This window comes from Sinohyriopsis cumingii, chromosome 3 (assembly GCF_028554795.1).
Source record: "Sinohyriopsis cumingii isolate HCF-2022 chromosome 3, ASM2855479v2, whole genome shotgun sequence".
In the NCBI taxonomy this organism is placed as follows: domain Eukaryota; kingdom Metazoa; phylum Mollusca; class Bivalvia; order Unionida; family Unionidae; genus Sinohyriopsis; species Sinohyriopsis cumingii.
In genome coordinates this window covers 53,728,864-53,751,977 of record NC_142963.1, presented here as the reverse complement: position 1 = coordinate 53,751,977, position 23,114 = coordinate 53,728,864, and the positions used below count along the sequence as shown (strand labels likewise).

General features: G+C 35.1%; 1 protein-coding gene across 1 annotated transcript in view; it reads right to left on the bottom strand.

The window, feature by feature from the left end:
• Positions 1-896: 896 nt before the first annotated feature.
• LOC149802875 (ferry endosomal RAB5 effector complex subunit 3-like) overlaps positions 897-23,114 on the bottom strand; it is a 61,627-nt gene continuing 39,409 nt past the window's right edge. The window contains exons 7-13 of the mRNA XM_089952326.1: positions 20,203-20,303; positions 19,361-19,445; positions 18,698-18,819; positions 16,124-16,302; positions 13,565-13,789; positions 8,970-9,095; positions 897-2,604 (exon numbers count right to left, since the gene is read on the bottom strand). Of these exons, the coding sequence (XP_089808452.1) occupies positions 2,515-2,604; positions 8,970-9,095; positions 13,565-13,789; positions 16,124-16,302; positions 18,698-18,819; positions 19,361-19,445; positions 20,203-20,303 (928 nt within the window). The 3' untranslated portion in view covers positions 897-2,514. The remainder of the gene's footprint in view (positions 2,605-8,969; positions 9,096-13,564; positions 13,790-16,123; positions 16,303-18,697; positions 18,820-19,360; positions 19,446-20,202; positions 20,304-23,114) is intronic.

Below are 23,114 nucleotides of genomic sequence, written 5' to 3'. Positions count from 1 at the left end.
ATCTCACTCAAAGCAATAAAATCTGTTTCACTAACAATATTTAAGAATAAAGCACCCTGTGCACTTTGTATTTCTAAGAATACTAAGTGCAGAAAGAGTACATGACAGCCTTTCTTTGGTCATACTTTAGCAATGTTTACAATTGCAGTGAATGTTTATCAACAACAATGTAAATGTTAAAACATTGCTCAGTATAATTCTCGACTATTTATTGAGTTGATGAACGTAACCTTTTCCAATTGGTCAGTATTATTCTGTGACCTCACACCTTTTGTTATCATCAGTAATGAAATTTGTGTTTTGAGCCAGTATACCAGGTTAGTTCCACATGTGTGTAAAGACTGTTTTGACAATGATCACACAAAATTACTGGATGAGTGGTTTAACACCTGTCCATTTGCATTCCACGCATTTTCATACATCATCATGTGTAGGATGTTGGTAAGTCATCAATTAAACAAAATAAACAGATCAATTAACCGGGAAATACTGACTTACGATGACCATTTCTTAAAATTTATGACAGCAACCAGTCATAATTTTTACTGCTCCAATGGATTAAGGATAGTTTGGTTTTAGTGATCTGTCTGCAAAATCACTAACCATCAGATAGCATCTTAATGTAAATTCTGAGCCCTGCATAGTAGGACAGTGAAAACAAGTACGAAACTAAAATAAAAGGCTTGGTGCAGTCATGTTTTACTCTCCAAACAGAGACAAAAATTTACACCAATAAAACAATTGTATTAAAAAAATGAAACTAATATAGATGTTTACTTTAATCAGAAAAGATGAAATATTCCACAGCATAACAAACTGCAACATTGAACACATTGCATAAGCACTCTCCATTAGTCTTGTTTAGACCAGAGAGAAAGAAAGACACAAACACGATATTTAAAGATACATAGAACTACTTTATTTTTTTTATGAACTTCTCTCACTTTGCACTAAATAATTGCACTATGCCCAAAAACAGATAAAAACTAATTAAATTCAAACATGGCCAGTTTGCAATCGTTTTTGATCTTCAACAGCAAAATAACTCACATGTGTCTTTTCTACCAATGTAATTTCACATACAGTGCAACCCCGCTATAATGCGAATTCAAATATAACGTAGTTGTGGAGTGGCTCCTGAAATTTCGTATATTCCTTCGCACATGAAAAAATATTTGTTCAAAGTTTATTTCCATTATGGAGAAGAGATCGTGTATGAATTCGAAATTTAATAGGTTCGTGGCATGGTTGCTGCAATTTTAAAGTACGAGAAATAGTGTGTAAAACGTTGATTATCATTTTGGGGAAGAGGTCGAGTATGAATCTGAATATGATACGATCATGGCTTGGCTTCTGAAATTTAATAATTTCACCAGGTTTATGAAGCGTAATGCAAAATAAACATTATCGGAAATGTTCCTTCTTACTGATCCATGAGTAAAGCCACTAAGTCGTCTATGTGATTGTCTTCATTGAATTCTGTATACAATTTCTGCTCAAACAATAGCCGACATGTGTTTCTTTTTCCATTGAATACACAACCAAATAGCAGACAATGTGGTGGTTGATAAGGATTCTCACAATTTAATAAACATCAAAAAACAAAAGCTGCCAACACGTTTGTTGGGAGTGGCGGTGTTATTAGACGCAATCAGTTGACCAGTAAATAATGTCCACTTTATTAGCTGGAAATTGAAAGGGAATGAAATTGTACATGTGTTCAGCTTAAATTTTTTTATAAAAGTGACTCGTGACTGTTGCAGGCCTACTGCACTTAGTTCTTGGGTTTTACATGGGTATGGTGCTTGTTTGTTTATGAACTCACTATTAATTTCCTATTTTTTATAAAAATATTTTACCGTTATGGAAAAGCAAGTTCACAAGTGCAAGTCATTCTCTGCACTTTGCGCAATGATTAGTATATTAGTTTTCGCACATTTCTTTCGATATTCACAAAATCTGTATGGAATTACATATATTATGGATTAATTTCAAGCCCCGATGGTATGACATCAGACGGCAAGTAAATGGTGTTGATACTCTGTTCATGCTGTATATTCAGACACAATACTCTGGGGAAAAATTATTGAATATTGTAAATCTGATTGCAATTTTTCAATGGAATTACATGCATTATAGATGAACTGAATGCCACGACGGCACGATAGTAAACAGTGTTGATATTCTATTAATCATATACATTAGACATGGATACACGTATATGTGCCAATGAGTTGTTCTCTGAAAAAAAAAGTAAAATACTGTAAAACCCCGCATTAATGCAACCCCAATATTAATGTGATTCAATTTTTTGGACCCCAATTATTGCATTATAGCAGGGTTCCACTGTATATCAAACATAAATACACATATCCATTATGGTAACGTTAAATAAATTCAACTTAAAACTTTAACGTTCATCATACAACTTATCATCCATCAATAATAACAATCCAAATCATTTTATAGGAATATCTATAGGAAATATCTTCACAATTCTGTGTGATCTTCCATTCATGAAGATTTGACCACCACTGGATTTGAGAGTCTGAATATTGTAGGTAACATGTTACTGATGTTGGCAAACAATTCTTCTGATATACCCTGAAAAAAAAGGAATTATAGAGTGATGACAAGTATATTATATTCACTTTCATTCTCTTTAAAACAGTTTTAGCATTTACATGCAATACCAATTCAAATGACCCCATAGACAGTTCCTGTAGGACATTTTTTGGATATATTTTTTAAATTTTAAATTTCTCCATTTTATAATGCATGTCAAGCAATGATCAAATCATTATGTCTTGCATATAAAACTATGTTTGCCCTTGTATAGCACATATGCCCCAAAAGATCCAATCCAAAATTAAAACAAGAGGGAGTGACAATCCACTGGGCAAAAAGAATTTCCAGGAATTCAAAAGAACACCATTTCTTCCTTTTAAGTGCCAAGTGTTGAAACTATCTTCGGTGATAACAAGATTTTCAAATTAGCCTCAATGGTAGACATTCTGTATGACAGATTGTCACTGTTCTCATCAAGGACAAATACTAATTAGACATCACTAGGCATCTCTGAGTGAAAATCCCATGTCATTGTCATCATCCATTTTTTTTTTGGTGGGGGTAAGGGGAGCAGTCATAAGATTTTCAAGATAGCCTTTACAGCAGCCATACTGGATATACAAAAATTGGCACTACTTCCATTTAGGTTGTTGTTGAAGGGTTTAATGCCATTTTTCAGCACACGATAGACTATACATGGCGGCCAGTATTAATGGTGGAGGAAGAACCGGGGAAAACCCCAGAAAGAACCACCGACCCACGAGAAGCTACTGGCAAGCTTTCTCACATACCCACATTAGCTGAATCTGAGACTCGAACCCACGCAGACATAGGTACTTCCATTTAGGACAAACAAGGTATCATAAGAAGCCATTGGTGAAAACCCCATGTAATATAGCTATCCATTTGGAAGAAGCAGAGATACAATATTTTCAAGATAGCCACCACAGCTGCCATAGTGAGGGTTAATCATTTTCATTTATGATCAATCTGACACAATAAGGACATAACAGATGAAAACCCTATGTCAAAATTGCAAGATTTTCAAGATGGTTGATGCGGTGAATATACTGTGATATTGGCATAACAAGATTTACAAGATGGTTAATGAGGTGAAAATGCTGTGATATTGGCATAAAAAATTTTCAAGATGGTTGGTGAGGTGAATATATTGGCTGTGAAGTCGGCATAGCAAGATTTTCAAGATGGTTGATGAGGTGAATATATTGGATGTGAGACTGGCACAACAAAATTTTCCAGATGGTTGATGAGGTGAAAATATTGGCTGTGAGGTTGGCATAGCAAGATTTTCAAGATGGTTGATGAGGTGAATATACTAACTGTGAGGATGGCATAACAAGATTTTCAAGATGGTTGATGCGGTGAATATATTGGCTGTGAGAATGGCACAACAAAATTTTCAAGATGGTTGATGATGTGAATATATTGGATGTGAGATTGGCACAAGATTTTCAATATTGTTAATGAGGTGAATATATTGGCTGTGAGACTGGCACAAGATTTTCAATATTGTTAATGAGGTGAATATATTGGCTGTGAGATTGGCACAAGAGTTTCAATATGGTTGATGAGGTGAATATATTGGATGTGAGATTGGCATAACAAGAATTTCATCGTGATATGACATTCCATTCTGGAGATGCTGCAATTAGGGATGTCACATTTGAACATCTAAACAACATCATTTCATGATTCTCATATAAATGTAAGCAATATCAGAAATAAACTTAAATGGATAAAACATGTGACCTAGGATTTGAAAAAAGCATGGAGTTCCAGTCACATCAAAATAGAAAAAGAAAAAAATCCATTAAGTTTTGAAATATTTCACTGAGGCTGAAATGGTGGAAAAAAAGAAATCAAAATATTACCTCAGTGTGACAGAAATGACTTATTCATGTATGTACCGACACAATGTCAAATCATCTAATTATCACCCTAACACATAACCACTGAAAATGATTTCATACTCAACAGCCAATTACAGTTCTCAAAGCTACTTTAAGTTATTCAATGTCAAAATCAAAATGGCACTAAAATACAAGCTATGATGTGTGCACATAACCTGAGATCTCTCAGCATAACTAAAGAGGAATTTTTCAAAATGGTCTGCATTTAGTTAAACCACTTGTTCTTAATTTGAATATACATGTTGATGCTTGGTTATATATGATAAACTTTAAAATGTCAGCCTTAACTACAATTGATGCTGCATCATCTCACAGGGCCCCACTAATCAATTTTCATGATTTTGGTCAAGATAATATGCATACTATATACACTTGATTAACAGCCAATTCAAACTGCAAACAACAAAGATCCTGATCTGCCATACCATAATGTGCCGCAGATGAGTTTCTATCTTGTTTGTTCTACAAAGTTCCCCTAACAAGCCGCACATATCCAAATTTGTGGGTGCATTGGCAGATCTGAGTCTGTGCAATATACAGTTGGACTTATCTTATAAGCAACTACATACAGTATAGCATGCCAAAAACTCAAACAAGTCATGAGCCAACTGCAAAAACTTAACCAAAGCCAGTCAAAGATGAAACAAACCATATTTACCGTATATAATGGGATATGATCAAATAATTTTTTTCCCATCTCAGAACTTATGGTGAAACTCTTTTCACCTAGGTCATATGTCCTAAGACTTAAGAAATGAAATAAATTTGTACTGCATTTGTGCCTGCCCCCCACCTGCATGTTGCAATAAACTAGATAAACAAAATGCTTATTGGATGATAAAAAGAAAGAATCCAACCTTGAATTGTTATCTTTATTCCTTTTTTCAACATGAGCATTAAAGAATAAAATATATCCATGAAATCCATATTTGAAGTGTATGTTTCCATACTGTAGTGTGTATCGCTTATGTCCGATAACACGTGACAGGAACAATGAAAAACAAAACGTGTTTGGTTGTGCTCAAAGGTTTGAATATGTTATCTAACTGAAAAGTGGATCCAACAAGATTGCAAATGAGAGGGAAATAATCAACTAATATGACATGGTGTTAAGTGCAAAATAGCCAAGACTGAATTATATCCAAGTCTACTGTATGACAATATCTTGCAAATAAAAATAATTATTTGAAAACACATTCACTTGAGTACAAGTGACAATCTTTTCACCAGCATGGGTTACAAATGAATCATTAAAGCAAAATTATTTACCCACAGACATCAATGCTCCTCTGTAATAATTATAACTACAGATGCCAAGCATATAGAAGCCCAGGCTGTGAATAAACACAACTAGCAGTGAGCATTAAACTCCTTCTTTGAACTTGCCAACAGGACATCAAATACAAAGGTTATTTTTTATTACAAAGCAAGATGACCTCAGAAGCTGACCTTGGACACTTTGAAGCCTTTTTTCTCTCTTAAAGGATATCAATACAAAAGTTATTTTATTGGAAAGCTGGCCAACATCAGAAGCTGACTTGGGATTCTTTTCAGTATGCAGATTATTTTTTTTTAACGTATAAAGATGGCTGAGATATGGAGTCTAACTTTGGTTCCTTTTCATCAGAATTCAAGAGAATTTTGAAAATAAACTGAAGCAATGGAACAATTTTAAAGTGACACAATATCGTACTTTGTGCACGGACATCAATGACCCAGCATCGCCTAGAATATTTGGAGAAAATAAAATCATGTGATGAATTTGTTAAAGCCAGAAGAGAAGCAGATGATTTCATAAACAAAAGGGAACATCAACTGATATACTGAAGATAAATGCCATACACTCATGACACAGTGTTAGGTGCAAAATAACCAAGATTGAATTATATCCAGGTCAACTATATGACAATATTTCACAAATAAAAATCATTATTTGAAAATACATTAAAGTGACAATCTTTTTGCTAGCACAGTTAAAAAAATCTCATTATAGCAAGTTATTGCTGTATATACTATTACATGTTTGCATTAATTATAACTACAGATGTCAAGCACATAGAAGCCCAGGTGGTGAATAAACACAACTGGCAGCAAGCAGGAAACTCATTCTTTGAACTTACTGACAAGACATCAAAGACAAAGATTATTTTTATTACAAAGCAAGCCATCCTCAGAAGCCAACGTTGGATACTTTGAAGCCAGTTTTTCTGTTTTAAAAGGATGTCAGTACAAAGGTTATTTTATTGCAAAGCAAGCTGACCTTGAAAACCAACTTTGGATTCTTTTAAGTGTGCCTATTTTTTGTTTGGTTTTTGAATATACAAAGAAAGCCAAGATATGGAAAGCAACTTTGGTTCCTTTTCACCTGTATTCAAGGGAATTTTGAAAATAAATTGAAACAATGGAACAATTTTTAAGGGACACAATATAGTGCTTTGTGTATGGACATAATGACCTAGTATATTTGGAGAAAATAAAATCATGTGTTGAATTCATGAAGGCCAGAAGAGAAGCAGATGGTTTTGCCAACAATATGAGCATTAACATGGATGAAATTCTAGTGTACTTTGATCACATTCCTGGATGGATTAACAATAAAATGGGGGTCAAAAGTGTGAGAATTGAAAAAAAATCTGACTTTAGTCCTTGCAGTTTCTGCTTCAGGTGATGTGCTACCTCTACAATTTTTCACGGTATAAAAAAGCCCAAAAAATATTCATGCACCAAAAGAATGGATTGTATGTGTGCAGGAGAAGGGTTGTGTTGATGAGATGCTGCTGCAGTGGATTAAAGAGTTTTATCTCAAGTATACAATTTTATATTTTTTAAATTAAAATTTCAGTTGGAATGCATTTTCCGACATGTAAACTTCTAATGATTTAAATGGTGTCCCACAACTTATGACTCTAAAAAATGTTGCGTCCCAGAATATATAGTGCATAAAAATTACTTTTAAAATTAATTTATGGTGTTCCAACAAATACGGTGTCCCAACATAAACAGGTAAATATGGTAGGTCAAGATACGACTATTGCTGCTTGGGTGTGGTAGTATAAAGATGCATATCATTGACTTTTTCATGATTCTGAATAAATGTCAGAAGTATGTTGGTGTTCTGCATTTTACTTTTGATTCTAGCAAAATGGCAGACATGCAATGGAGTCCTGACATTTTACTACTGATTCAAGCAAAATGGCAAAAGTGTGCTGGAGTTCTGCCATTTCACTTTTTATTCTGATTATGAGCTCATGCTGAGAAGTGAAACATCAAACAAAATATAACTCAAGTCAGATAATTATACAATACAGGCCACAATGACTTGCTACTGAAATGAATTAGTAGCGCTCGTCCAGATGCTTCTCCATGTTTCATGATTCTAGATAGGATGGTATGTACAGATCATAACTAAATGCAAAACTTAACCTTAAGCCTGTAAATTGTGAAATATAGGTTACAGTGACCTTTTGGGGTATATGTGTTGTACTTAGAAAGAAGTATACAATCCTCTAGTTTAATGATTAAAGCATAAACAGCGAAAACATCAAATTAAACTAATTTCAGTAGAGTGAAATATGAGTCACATAGACCTAATAATAATATGTGTAGTACTCATCAGGATGCAGGGTGCATCTTCTCATCAGGTTTCATGGTTCCAGATATAACAGTATTATACAGTAGAACTAAATGAAAAAACTTAACACAAGTCAGAAACATGTGAAATCGTTACAATAACTTTCCTTTTTTGTAAGCATGTCATTGTGTGGTACAAAATGAGATGCATACAAAAATTGTCTAGTTTTATGATTCTGGAATTAGCAATTCCTAAGACTGAACCAAGTCAGGGAAACATGAAATATGAGTCACAGTGACCTACATCTGTAACAAGGGTGCATACATTCATCTAGTTTGATCATTATAACATGAAAAGAGAATGAGAAATAAAATATAACCAAATTCAAACAGGAATATAGATCACAGTGACCTAATTTTGTGATGAAGATGCAGTACTCATCAAGATGTATTCTTTACCAAGTTTCAAGATTCCAGGTTTAATGATATTTATACAGTCTGCAAAAAGGCTGAGTTAAATACAAAAACTTAATCAAAAATGTACACTGTAAAAAGTAGGATTATAAGGCTTTCAATGATTTGGGGACCCAAGTGGCTTAGTGATCTAAGGCACTTGCCCTTACAGATCCATAATATCTCACTTATCTGCGTGGGTTGAAATCTCAGGCTCAGAACACCTGGGTATGTGAGATATCTTGCCAGTAGCTTTCCGTGGATGGGTGGTTCTTCCTGGCGTATCCAGGGTTCATCCTCCACCAAATATACTATCTGCCTATCATGTGTAGAAAAATGGCTTTAAATCCATAATAATCAATTTAACATCATTTAACTTTGACATCAATCTGTGTTTTGAAATAAAGAATATCCCATGTTAGCATATGGGACTGTGCACTGGCTTACATATGGAACTAGAAACTGCAATGTCCTTGACTCCTGGCTTCCATAAGATGCCATTTCCATCATGAAGCCCTTAACACATTTGAATATCAGCTCTGCTCTTTTCAAGCACCATGGGATTGTCATCTCCTGCAAAAAAAGAAATGTCTGAAGTAATAAAAGTGCTTTATGCTGATACAGCAATAAATTGCCTATAACGAGCATGTTTTTATTCACCAGAAATGTGCTTATGAAGTGTTACAGCCTTCATATAATGATCTGTATAAAACAGGCTAAATTCTAATGTCCTCTGAACTATATTATCTATAAAATTCATTGCAGTCTGCTTACAGTTTGCTCCCCTAAAGCACTGGGTATTGACTAGTTAATCAACTAGCTATCAAACAAACATGGTAAGAAAATACCAATGCAACCCTATGTTATGTTAAGTATTAACCAAGTGACCAGGTTCTACTATAGAACATACAAATTTAAAATTCATGCTAATTTCTAAAACATCATTCCCAAAATCAACAGTATGTGTGAAAAAGGCTATCCCATTTTTAAGCATTATCTTTATTTCTTCACAAAATCCCTCCATGTTCATAAAACTCCCCATTTTTTTAAATGGATGGAAAATTTTCCCACCAAACCTTCAGTTCCAGAATGACATCATATACATTTTTTCACCCATTTCAGATTTTTGACAAGGTAATTAGAAAAATCTTGCTTATACAGTAGTCCCCCTCTTGAACAGGCCCCCCGACCAGCGGCCACCCGCTCCTTGTGGCCAGAATCCGCTGGCACCAACGAGTTTGTGTTCAAAAGTACCCCTCGCGAATGGCCACCCGGCTAACGCAACCAGCGGCCAGCATATTAGTGCAATAATATAAAATTTACCCCTCACAAGCAGCCACATTTTATTTTAATATGTATTCAGAACCAGTATTTTATTCATAACGTGTGTTAAGTAATCCGATTTATGTTTCCCGATGTCAGGTTTTTGTTATTCAAAGAAGTGTTGACTAAAGTACATGTACCACTAAGGTTAATATTATATCATTTATGCCTCACGAGAAGCCATATTTATTCCATAAAGCTGAGAAAGACTCAAATTTTAATCCATACAAAAGGGTAAGTACATGTAATCCAATTAGCGTTACTGCTATGTTATCATAAGATGTCCGGTTTAGTCACTGATAATTGTTAAGATTACAATTATTGAACAGTAGTAACAGCTGAGAAGTGGCAGTATCGATGTACGATACACAGGCCAGCAGGAAAATGGTTTAATAGCCTTTATGGCTTCCCTTAGTAAGATGTTGAGCTTGTTGACTTTGATAATTAGTGGCTATTACTACTGACAAAAATTGTCAAAATTACAAATCCTAATGGCCGCAAGGTCAAATCTGCATGATATTAATGGTACATATCGAAGCCGTTTTGGCTTCTCTCACTTAGTGTAAAAAATGTATATAAACAATAGGGTACCAGACTGCGACTAACGAATCATGTGACAAGATCACTTCAAGATCACTTCCTTTATAAACACACGGCAATTTGTTTAGATGCATAAAAATTGTTTTATCAGTATTGTAGTTGGCAACATGAATAACTTACTGCAAAAAGATCAACATGTCCTTGAGGAAAAGAAAAATTCTCAGTTTAGAAGAGAAAGTGAAATTAATTCAACTGACCGTGAGGTGGTGGTGGTGGTGGTGGTTGAGGATCCTTGCAGAAAACTAATGTCGGAAAGACTCGGATAACAATATCGTGAAAGATAAGGAAACAATTCTGCAGATGTGGGAAGATGAAAGGGAGATTGTTTGAGCCAGGAGATGTTTGTATCCTGATTTGAATGACATGAAGAAGTTGTTGATTGTTGTTGTTGATCTAGGGTTTAACACCATTTTTCAGCACAAGATAGGCTATACATGGCGGCCAGTATAACTGGTGGAGGAAGAACCCTGGAAAACCCAGGGAAGAACCACCGAACCACGAGAAGCTACTGGCAGGCTTTCCCATGTACCCACGCTAGCCGAGCCTTGGACTCGAACCCACTCAGACAGAGGTGAGATGGCAGTGATCCGGAATGGTGAGCGCTTTAGACCACTCGGCCACTCGGGGCCCCACACGAAAAAGTAACAATTTGTCAGTTGAATTGGGATATGACGACTTTACCGCAAGTAACAAAAGGTTGCACAGATTTCAAGTGCGACACAATATTAAGTGTTCTGTCATTAGTGGAGAATCAGCTGATGTTAATAATGAAGACTGGAACAAAAGACTAAATGATATATGCATGGGATATGACAGCAAGAATACTTTTAATTGTGACTAGACTGGTTTGGTTTTTAGACTGTTACCAACAAAGTGACAGATGATGTGATTTGTAACATAATTATAAAAACAGTTTTAAAACTATAGCAATGGTTATTCATAACATTCTTTTGAAAATGATGAAACAGTTTGTTTTCCATTATTTCACAAATTGCATGTGATTTTTTTAATGAAAATATTAAATGTTTTAGAATTAAATGTACTTGTGACTTTCTTCATATATATTTACTATTCGCATTTGTCATCCCCCCTCTAGAAAGGCCACTTCCCTGCTGCAATAGGGGTGGCTGTATAAGAGGGGGACTATTGTACCTGCATACTAGTTATTGTTGTTGTTGTAGGGTTTAATGCCATTTTTCAGCACACGATAGGCTATACATGGCGGCCAGTATTAATGGTGGAGGAAGAACCCGGGAAATCCCTGGAAAGAACCAACGACCCTCGAGAAGCTACTGGCAAGCTTTCTCACATACCCACATTGGCCAAATCCGAGACTCGAACCCACGTGGATAGAGGTGAGATGGCAGTGATCCGTAACGGAGTGCGCTTTAGACCACTCGGCCACTCGGGGCCCCAAGCATACTAGTTATTAGATCAGGTAAACATCTAATTAAATTTCTGGCTAAACTAATGTAATTTTTAGAAGGTTTATGGAAAATGTGCATGTTTCCTCATGTGATAAATATAATCTTATATTTGTGCTCATTTCAAATGAAATTTATGAAGTTCATAAAAGAGCTTAATGATTTCTTTTTTTACAAGTGAGCTAAGGACTGAAATCTTATGAGTTTCATAAATTTCATTTCAAATGAGCATGAACTCATGGGATCTTTAATGCTTTCCTTACTTGCATATATCTTCATATATACCACCTTAGAATTATACTGCTTTATAATGATTATGATGAAGTACATTAAACAGTAGTCCCTCATTATAATGCTGTCTATGGAATCCATTGAGTATAGCACCTTATAATGAAATGGCCTTATAATGGAGTATATTGTAATACTATATTCCCTCAATATTATGCTGTACATAGGAGCCAGAGTACACCACTTTGAAGACTGCTTTATAATAATGTTATTATATAGAACTCACTCGTTATAATGCTGTACAAGAGAGCCATATAGTATATTACCATAGAGTGAGATGGCTTTATAATGGAGCACAGAATATATATATACAATATTCTCTCATTATAATATTGTTCATGCAAGACAGAATATACCAAAATTTAGTAAGACTGCTTTATAATGAAGTACATTATACAGCACTCCCTCATTATAATGTATTCCATGTGAGCCAAAATATATTGCCTTATAGTGAGATGGCCTTATAATTGATTGCATTATACATACAATATTATCTCATTATAATGCTGTCCATAGGAGTCATAGAGTATACCACCTTACAGTGAGACTGCTTTATAATGAAGAACATAATACATATAATTTTGCAACCACATAATGAAATGGAATCTATAACCGTATCCATCTTATAACAAGACTGTTGTTACAATGAAGGCTCTTATAGTAAGGTTGTACTGTACTAATTATATGACCAAGGATTTAACCAAATGTAATTTTTGTTTTGTGTTTGTGAAAATAGGAAAATTCCAAAGACATCCAAATGATTTCATTAATTACAGAAGTAATACATATAGAAACTTTTTATCATGGTGTGAAAGTAAAATAAAAAGGTTTTCATTTGCAGCTGCCAAATTTCAGGCTACCTGTTTGACTTGGACATACACAAAACTGTAAAACAAATGAACTCAATCAACCATTGTGTGTAAAAGCCAAAGTCTGAGCATCGGATTGAAAATAACTACTGTTTACATTTAATTGATGTACCCACTTTTATATATGTCCCCTTGTGCAAATACAGAATTTTACAGGATAGATTAATACTTTTTATATACAATGAGCATCTCGTCACAATTTTGACAGAGTCAGTGTTCCCGAAATGTTAAGCACCTGTGTTTTCATTTCATAGCCTCATTAGATGCATCAATTATAATCAGTGGGATTATGAAAGAGTGGTCCAGTTGGGATATGGTCTGATTTGCTCCTTTCTGGAAAAAAACTGAATGTGGTTGTAATTCGGGAGTGGTCTCAAAAACTCAATGAATAAAATTAAGAGTAAGCTCATTGATTATGTAAAATTGTCTTCTTTAAAAATAATATTGCTTGTCCTGGAAGAATGTACCTAATCTAAACTTGACCTTGAACTTTAAAAACTATGCACATTGACACACTCATACTATGTTGTCTTTCTACCTCTGTCATTTCATGTGTCAGTAGAAGTGGAATGCTGACTGTGGTGATGTCATAGCGGAAGCAGAGTTTGATTACGTTACGGATGCTGAGAATGACAGGATGGCGGGAGGTGATGTCAGCCTTGACTGTATCATCCACTATCAGGTGAAACACAACATGGACCTCTGATAGATTGGAATGACGAGTGATATAGAAATCACCTGTATGTAACCTCATCGTTTTGTCCTGAAAAGAAAAATTATGATAAAAGTAGCCTTTTGGAGGCAGCTAATTAGATTTTGGTTTTTAGCTGTGGCAGCTCAGTTTGTTGGGATAGTAAGACCTTTGAAGTCTAAATCAAAGGGTCATCATTTCCATATCCACTCAATGCCAAATTGTGACCTTAGGAAAGGCATTTTTCTCCCATTTTGTCCACATATATAGTCAATAATGTGTTAAAAGTGCTTGAAATACCAAGCAAACAACTTTACCTACTTGGAAAAATGACTTCCATTACAGCAATTTATAATTAGAGTCTCTGTAATTTCTGTTTCATATTTATCCGCAACAGGAACTGAAGGTAATTAGAATCTATTTTTGGGATAAACACTAGCATTTCACCAGCCTAGTTTTTTCTGGATCAGTGACTTGAACTGTCCCAATGAGATCTCAAAGAGGCATCATCTTAACTATTACATAAAAATATTTGGTGCATCATTGTTGGAAGAGGTGTATGAATGTGGCTGTATCAAACACCATGCCACATGTCACGTGCATTGGAGGAAGGTATGCAAACCCCATGCTGCATCTCATGTGCATTTGGGGGTAAGGTATGCAATCTTTTATGCTCTCACATCTCAAAGGAAGCAAGAAATATTAGGAAATGTATGTATGTGTGTGTGTGTGTGTCTCTGTGTATGTATGTATGTATGTATGTATGTATGTATGTATGTATGTATGTATGTATGTATGTATGTATGTATGTATGCATGCATGTTGTTGTTGTAGGGTTTAACGCCATTTTTCAGCACACGATAGGCTATACATGGCGGCCAGTATTAATGGTGGAGGAAAAACCTGGGAAATCCCCGGAAAGAACCACCGACCCTCGAGAAGCTACTGGCAAGCTTTTCTCACATACCCACATTTGCTGAATCCATGTGCGTAGGTAGGTAGGTCAGTCGGTCGGTCGGTAGGTAGGTTAGGTAGGTAGGTAGGTAGGTATTTGTTTAAGGGTGCCTGTGCGTGTAAAAGAGAGATTTCTGTAAGCATAGGCAAGTTGATTTTTTGTACACAGTGGAGTGTTTGTGTACATCTATCAATGATTCAGGGCCACAAGGGAGATTAGGTTTTATGTTAACTGTGTATACTACACATCAAATAAAGACTTTATTATCATTATCATTATTATTATTATTATTATTATTATTATTATTATTATTAAGTGGAAAAAGTCAGTTAAAATTTCTAGACAATTTATCTTCTATTGTAAATAACATGACATTTTATACATTGTTTCAAAATGACCCTTAAGTAGCCTTTCAGCAAATACTGTAAACATTTATTATCTGAAACTGCATGCATTACATAATCTGATAGAAAACATGTAAACTTCATACATTACACAATCTGATACAAAAGACTTCACACATTACACAATCTTATACAAAAGAATTCATACATTACACAATCTGATACAGAAGACTTCACACAATACACAATCTGATACAAAGAATTCATACATTACACAATCTGATACAAAAGACTTCATACATTACACAATCTCATACAAAAGACTTTGTACATTACAGTCTCATACAAAAGCCTTTGTACATTACACAATCTCATACAAAAGACTTCATACATTACACAATCTCATACAAAAGACTTCATACATTACACAATCTCATACAAAAGACTTCATACATTACACAATCTCATACAAAAGACTTCATACATTACACAATCTCATACAAAAGCCTTTGTACATTACACAATCTCTTACATATGCCTTTGTACATTACACAATCTGATATAAAACATGTAAAATACATACTCAAAATGAAAGCAATTTCAACTTATAAGGCACTTTTCACAGTCATCCAAATACTAAAGGATCTAAATATCTAATTATATTGAAATTATAATTTGCTAATATTTCCTTATCTAAGATAGTTCTATGTCTCAAATGATGGATACATCATATGGTAGTGAATACATTTTCATGTATACTTGAAATTAAAAAGTTCATAGATACCTTAAATTGAAAAGTGCAAGTTATGGCATTAAAAAAGTCATTTATTTTACAGCAAAAATATTAAATCTTGGGAATACTCATGAATTTTTACATAAATATAAAATAATGAACTTCTCACATATAGCCTGCATATAAAAAAAACTTGTAGAATATCTGACAAATTAGATGGCAATTACCTGGGTAATCAGCTTGAGCTGAACTTACTAATATTTTGTATTTATTATTACTTACATATTCTTGTAAGTTGACTTCTAAGTGTATTGAATAAGCAAAATAAGTAAAAGTAACTTAAGCAAGGGATATATCAACAGTATGAATTTTACCTGTCCCTCGTCAGAACCACTACTTCCACTTTTTACACTGATCTTGTCAGCAATCTCATCCTTGACCTTTCTGGCCCTAACCTCAGTTACACTGGCAACCTCCTGCTCAATGAGAAGGAACTGCTGCTCAAGGTTTGGGAAATGGAAATCTGTTGACTGCTCACACACCTTGGCAAAACCTGAATATTTATGGATTCTGGTTCATATATACAGTAGAACTTAGTATATCTTAACTTAATGGCAGATATCAAACCTTTAGGATAAACAGAATTTAAGATAAATAAATTTGAGATAGATCAAAGTCTGTTTATTCAGTGACATACATGCATTAGTACAGAAATTAATAATTATGGATTATAGTTTTTGTTCTGTGGGTGAAACTGAAGTACAATGGGGCAAACTTACCAGCCGCCATGTAGTTCTGGATTTTTAGCCTCGATGAACTTTTGGCCAAGACCACACATGCGGCAAGCTTGCCAGCCCACATGTACCTCTGGCAAGACAACACAAAGAGGCGAGTGTTTGCCAGTCCCCATGTAATTCTGGTGATATGAATGTGCATATGACATAATGTACTGGATATGTAAAATGTTTGTGACAGATGAGGTTATGAAAAACAAGGTTCTAATGTAAATCAGTGGTTCATCAATTTATGGCACCTCAGTGTAACATGGTCGTTTTTTATAAGACAGGTATTGTCTTTGATCCAAAAGCACTATGTTTTATGTACCTACTAGTATGTTTGTGGAGTCACCTGGCCTTAAGTCCATGTCAAAGTAAGCATTGTAAGCAGGCTATGAATATATGCCAGACTGCGTTTTGTAAGCAGGCCCTGAATATGTCAGACTGAGTTTTGTAAGCAAGCCCTGAATATGTCAGGCTGAATTTTGTAAGCAGGCCCTGAATATATGTCAGATTGAGTTTTGTAAGCAGGCCCTGAATATGTCAGACTGAGTTTTGTAAGCAGGTCCTGAATATATGTCAGACTGAGTTGTGTAAGCAGGCCCTGAATATGTCAGACTGAGTTTTGTAAGCAGGCCCTGAATATATGTCAGACTGAGTTTTGTAAGCAGGCCCTGAATATATGTCAGACTGAGTTTTGTAAGTAGCCATCAGGTCCATGTTGGATAGACTGTTGCAACTGGGCAACTGATTATTTGTGTGTGTGTGATTTAGACATTTAACGTAGCTTTAACAATTTTCCAGTCATATCACTATTATGTCTACAGTGTGGCAGTTTAAAGTTATGTCTAGCACAGGGGCATCATCATGCAACAGACATGTAGCATGATGTCCCACCCAGTCACATTATCCTGACACCAGGCCAACTAGATCTTTAACTAACTTCTTAATGCTGAGTGTCTAGTGAGGCAGCTGTTAGTACCATTTTTAGAAGTCTTTGGTATGACTAAGCCAGGGTTCAAACCCAAGACCTCCCACATCTGGGTCGGATGCTCTAACCACTAGGCCACCGGAGTGGTTGACTGAGGCTTGCAACTGGTCCATACTTCATGTCAGACTGAGTTTTGTAACCATTATTTGAATACATGTCAGATTAAGTGCTGTAACCAGGCACTTAATTTATCAAACTTTAAAGCCTGAGACTTAATTGTATGAATTTCATACTAGAACATACTATGGTAACCTAGTTCCAACGACAATTTCCCACTAATACATACTATGGTAACTTAGTTCCAACAATAATTTCCCACTAATATATACTGTGTTAATTTAGTAAGTTCCAACAATAATTTCCCACTAATACATACTGTGTTAATTTAGTAAATTCCAACAATAATTTCCCACTAAAACATACTGTGTTAATTTAGTAAATTCCAACAATAATTTCCCACTAATACATACTGTGTTAATTTAGTAAATTCCAACAATAATTTCCAACTAAAACATACCATGTTAATTTAGTAAGTTCCAATGACAATGTCCCACCAAAATATACTATGATAACTTAGTAAGTTCCAATGATAATTTCCACCAAAACATACTATGATAATTTTGTAAGTTCCAATGATAATTTCCCACCAAAACATACCATGTAAACTTAGTTAAGTTTCAATGATAATTTCTGCCTGCAAATGTTAATGTAAAAACTAAAATTAAAGCCATTAGTTGATGCAAGTATTTAGCAGCAGGTATTCCATTTTTTAAAGAGAGTTTTCTTACTGTTTTTTCTTCCCCAATATCAGTGATAAACTGACTAATAAATGGAGAAGGGGGTGGGGTGGGGTAAATATATCTTAAACAGCCATCCCTGAAACATAGGTAGCTGTCTAACAGAGTTGTTTGTTTAGCATAGGCAGCATCCTAATAGAGTTATTTTTTTAACATGGTAGCCTCCTAAAAGATTTTTCTTTAACACAGGTATCTTCCTAATACAGTTGTTTGTTTAATGTAGGTAGTCTCCTAACAGAAATGACTGTTTAACAGCGACTCTTTTCTGCAATAAATATGCTTTAAGAAACCATTTAAAAGTTTGTAGTTATTTACGCCATGTGACTCCTTCAGATAGGCAGTCCTAAAAACAGGTTTACATGTCGTTTAATAATGTATTTTTACCTCTCTTGATCCCAGTATAGGAGTTAAGTCGCTTGTCCACCAGCAGAATCATACCACACAGGGTGTTGGAATACAGAGACATGGCTGTCTGAAGTCTCTGGGGCTCCGCAACAGGGACACCACTATAATGCATTAAACAAGAATACAGCCTAATAAACTCTTTGCTAAGCAAACACTGAATCTGCAAGCACTTTTTCATTGACGGTGTAATCACTAACAAAAGATCTTCTTCCCTTTGTGCCCACCTATTCTTTAGTTTGAAAAAGATACATAACAGAAAAAAAATAACATTGAGTTTAATCTAAATACTGTAACACTGAGCTTAATACATGGTGTGGATGCATGTATGTAGACATAAAAGTGATGGCTATATCAAGCTACTGCCAAGGTGAACTTGACAAAAATAATATTGTGTCAACAATGTTAAACATGACATTTTACTATAAATGATGGATGAGAATGCATGACAGATCAAAATTTCTGCCAGTAACTCTTTAAAGTGTGCAATGTAAAGGTATTCTAGTTCAGGAGGTGGTCTCTAACAGGGACAAAATGTTAAATATGCTTTACAGCAGCAAAAGGTGGCCTCTTCTTGGGGTTTAGGATGATTAAGTTGAAGAAATTAACTGAGTGAATTTACTGAAATGAATAAAATCTTCTTACCCAACTGTATGAATCTTATGTTTACAAAGGTCCAGTACATGGGTGCAAAGCAGACGGATATTGTGTGTGGTTTTCATTTGAGCACCTGCAAGAAGTCAAAAACATGCAGAACATAAAAGAATTGTAATATAAAAGGTAAATAATATATTTGAAATTTGCTTTTCATTGGTCATGGTAGCCTTGACCATAACTATTTGATTCTGTATTTATCAGGATTCATTCAATCATCAGGAACAACCTAGCTGTACAATTTGATGAAGGTATGTTCAGCAGAACTAAGGTTACTATTAAAACAACAAACTCCTTTTGTCAGATTACTGTAACCTTGACCCTCACATGACAAGATCAACAAAACAAGATTTGATTTGTAACGGGCAACACATTCATAAGGTTTTGAAGAATTAAAGTTATTGACCAGAAACCATTTTAATATCCAGGGCCACAGTGACTTTAATGCTTGACATGTGTGTCTGCAAAGAGTATATTAAGCAGAAAACTCAAGTTTTCAATTAAAACCATTTTGCCTGAGCTGGTCACTGTAACCGTGACATTTTACCCTTAGATTCACTAAATCAATTGGCTTCTTCTTGGTACTGTATAGGGTAACACATGTAACAAGTTTGGTGAAGGTATGTAAAGTAGGAATCAAGTTAATGTCTGCAAATCAAAATAGTAATGGCGGGACAGACGTAACTAAAGCATGTGATGTTCTGCCTTACAGCAGATTTATCACAAAAGGTCAATGAAAAAGCAAAATTTAATGACAAAAAAATGTGATTATTGGTGAGTAAATGCTGCTTTTCAATTTTCATGACAAATGCACTAATCCTTTGGGAATGTACCTAGATGGATGGTGAAGCTTTCCTCCATGCGAGGAACCTGCTCCTTTCTTTCCTCTTCATGTGCATCTGGTAAATTGGTGGTCAAGGTATGTACCCTTTGCCTACAATTACATTAGTGACAAGTGAGACAAAACCACATAAATCATATAAAAATCAGTATTAAATACAGTTAAACTGAATTTTAATTAAGTTTGGAACAATATTTCCAGATATAATACACCTACTGTCAGTATGGCTGCCTAGACATGAAAACACTATGTTTAAAAACTACACTCGCTTCTGAAGTTAACTGTCTCATAAAAAAAACTTTCTTTCCCAGGTAGCTTGCATGTTTTCTATATAGCTTGTCCCCAAGTATCATCACACTTCAAACATCTAGAATCAGTCACTCCTTGCCAACTCCCAGGTTAAGCCTGTAACGTTGACCTGTGTAAACAGCTTAGTTCAGTTTACTGACTGAAAATGTTTACAAAATTTGTAACCTTGTAAGGAACATGCACATGGTTGTAGTGATGCTGGAGTGAACTGTTCCAATTAAGTATTTGTAACCTTGTAATGAACATGCACATGGTTGTAGTGATGCTGGAGTGACCTGTTTCAAGTAAGCATTTGTAACCTTGTAATGAACTTTCACATGGTTGTAGTGATGCTGGAGTGACCTGTTCCAATTAAGTATTTGTAACCCTGTAAGGAACATGCACATGGTTGTCAGTGATGCTGGAGTGACCTGTTCCAATTAAGTATTTGTAACCCTGTAATGAACATGTACATGGTTGTCAGTGATGCTGGAGTGACCTGTTCCAATTAAGTATTTGTAACCCTGTAAGGAACATGTACATGGTTGTAGTGATGCTGGAGTGACCTGTTCCAATTAAGTATTTGTAACCTTGTAATGAACATGCACATGGTTGTAGTGATGCTGGAGTGACCTGTTCCAATTAAGTATTTGTAACCCTGTAATGAAAATGTAAATGGTTGTCAGTGATGCTGGAGTGACCTGTTCCAATTAAGTATTTGTAACCCTGTAAGGAACATGCACATGGTTGTCAGTGATGCTGGAGTGACCTGTTCCAATTAAGTATTTGTAACCCTGTAATGAACATGTACATGGTTGTCAGTGATGCTGGAGTGACCTGTTCCAATTAAGTACATGTATATATATTTTCACATCCCTGTGTAACACACATTAAACAATATTACACATGAGGTTAATTTTCCTGACCTTGATGACAAAGAATTCGTTAAACTACATTATTTACCTCTAAAAAACATGTAACATTTTATTTTAAAGAAACACCATTTCATGTTTGTGAGTTTATTAGTCACTGACGATCCTACAAAAGCATCTATCTCCAGGCAGTACATCCAGTTACATTACACTGTATTGGATTTTTTCATCATGTACACAAATGCAGCAGCATCAAAGGCAGTTATAATATGAGGTAAATGAAACAATCAAATGCTGAGTGAAGTATGGTTGTTGTTGTTTATGGGTTTAACACAATTTTTCAGCACATGATAGGTTCATCATGCTGGCTAGTATATGTGGTGGAGAAAGAACCCAGAAGAACCATGGGAAGTTACTGGTAAGCTTTTTCATATACCCATACTGGACAAGCCTGAGACTCACACCCACACAAACAGAGTTGAGATGTCAGTGATCTGTAACAGCAAGCACCATAGGCCACGCTACCACACTGGGCCCCAAGTGGGGTATGGAATGCACAATGTCAATGGTTTATATATAAATACCCACACAGGGACCAAGGTATGATATGGAATGCACATTGTCAATGGTTTACATATAAATACCTTTCCATTCCACACCAAATGTAGTGAGCCAGACAATACAAATGACAAAACTCTATCCATGATTGTCACAGAATAAAGCAAGAAATGACTTGTTTTTGCCTTAGAACGATTTGAACATTTTTGTTGTACATGCGTACCACGTTACCTAGGGTGGATAATTGTTTTTCTAGTCAAGCGACTGAACTAGCACATATCTTGCTGTAGATTGCTTGTGGCGAGACACAAAAAGCGCAATATGCACGAGTATTTCACCCTTACTAATACTCATTCTTCTGTAAATTTAAAGCAAGTTTCTTCTCTAATTGATACACTGGTCTTTTGGATCTTGTCAAGGAGTGTACATTCTCCATTTTTTTTCTACAGCCATAGGGGTAAGTGTTACATTTTTATTTTAGTTGATATGTGAAGCATATTCAGTTTATAAAGTCATAGCATTAAATGTTGCCTTTACCACTATGTAGATTTGAAACAATGTGAACTTCTGAACTGTTACAAGTTGCTATTAAGAGTTTAATTTAGTAGCATGTGTCGATAGATAATAATTTCGTACCTGCTATTATGACCAGTTTGGTTTTATTGTAGCAGTCTGTGCATATGTGTGTGCAGGTATATCCGGATGTCAGTCTGTGTGTCTGTATGAGGATGGAAAAAGGTGTGACCATCAAGGCCATACAAGGATGGAACTTCTGATTTGTAAACTTGTGCGCATGGTGGATCCATGAAGGGTGTGTGTGTCCAATACAAGTGTGGGCCAACCCAAGAATTCAAGAGAACTGTGTGGTTTGAGAATGGACACATGAACCAGGTCAAAATGTTTTGTTTGCAAGTTTTTACAAGTATTTATGAGTCATACATGGTTGTGAATCACATGGGCTGTACAAATGACTGAGTCATGAGTCATGTTTGGTACAATTGTTATGTCGATTAGAACTGAACATATTTGTTTCAATTGATTATGTTGTTTTAACTGAGTACAATTGAGTTACTTTCATTACAAGAGATTATATCAATCTTACCTTCATTATATGAGATGACTTGAATCTCACTTTCATTACGCAAGAATATGTGAATATTACTTTCATTACATGAGATTATATGAG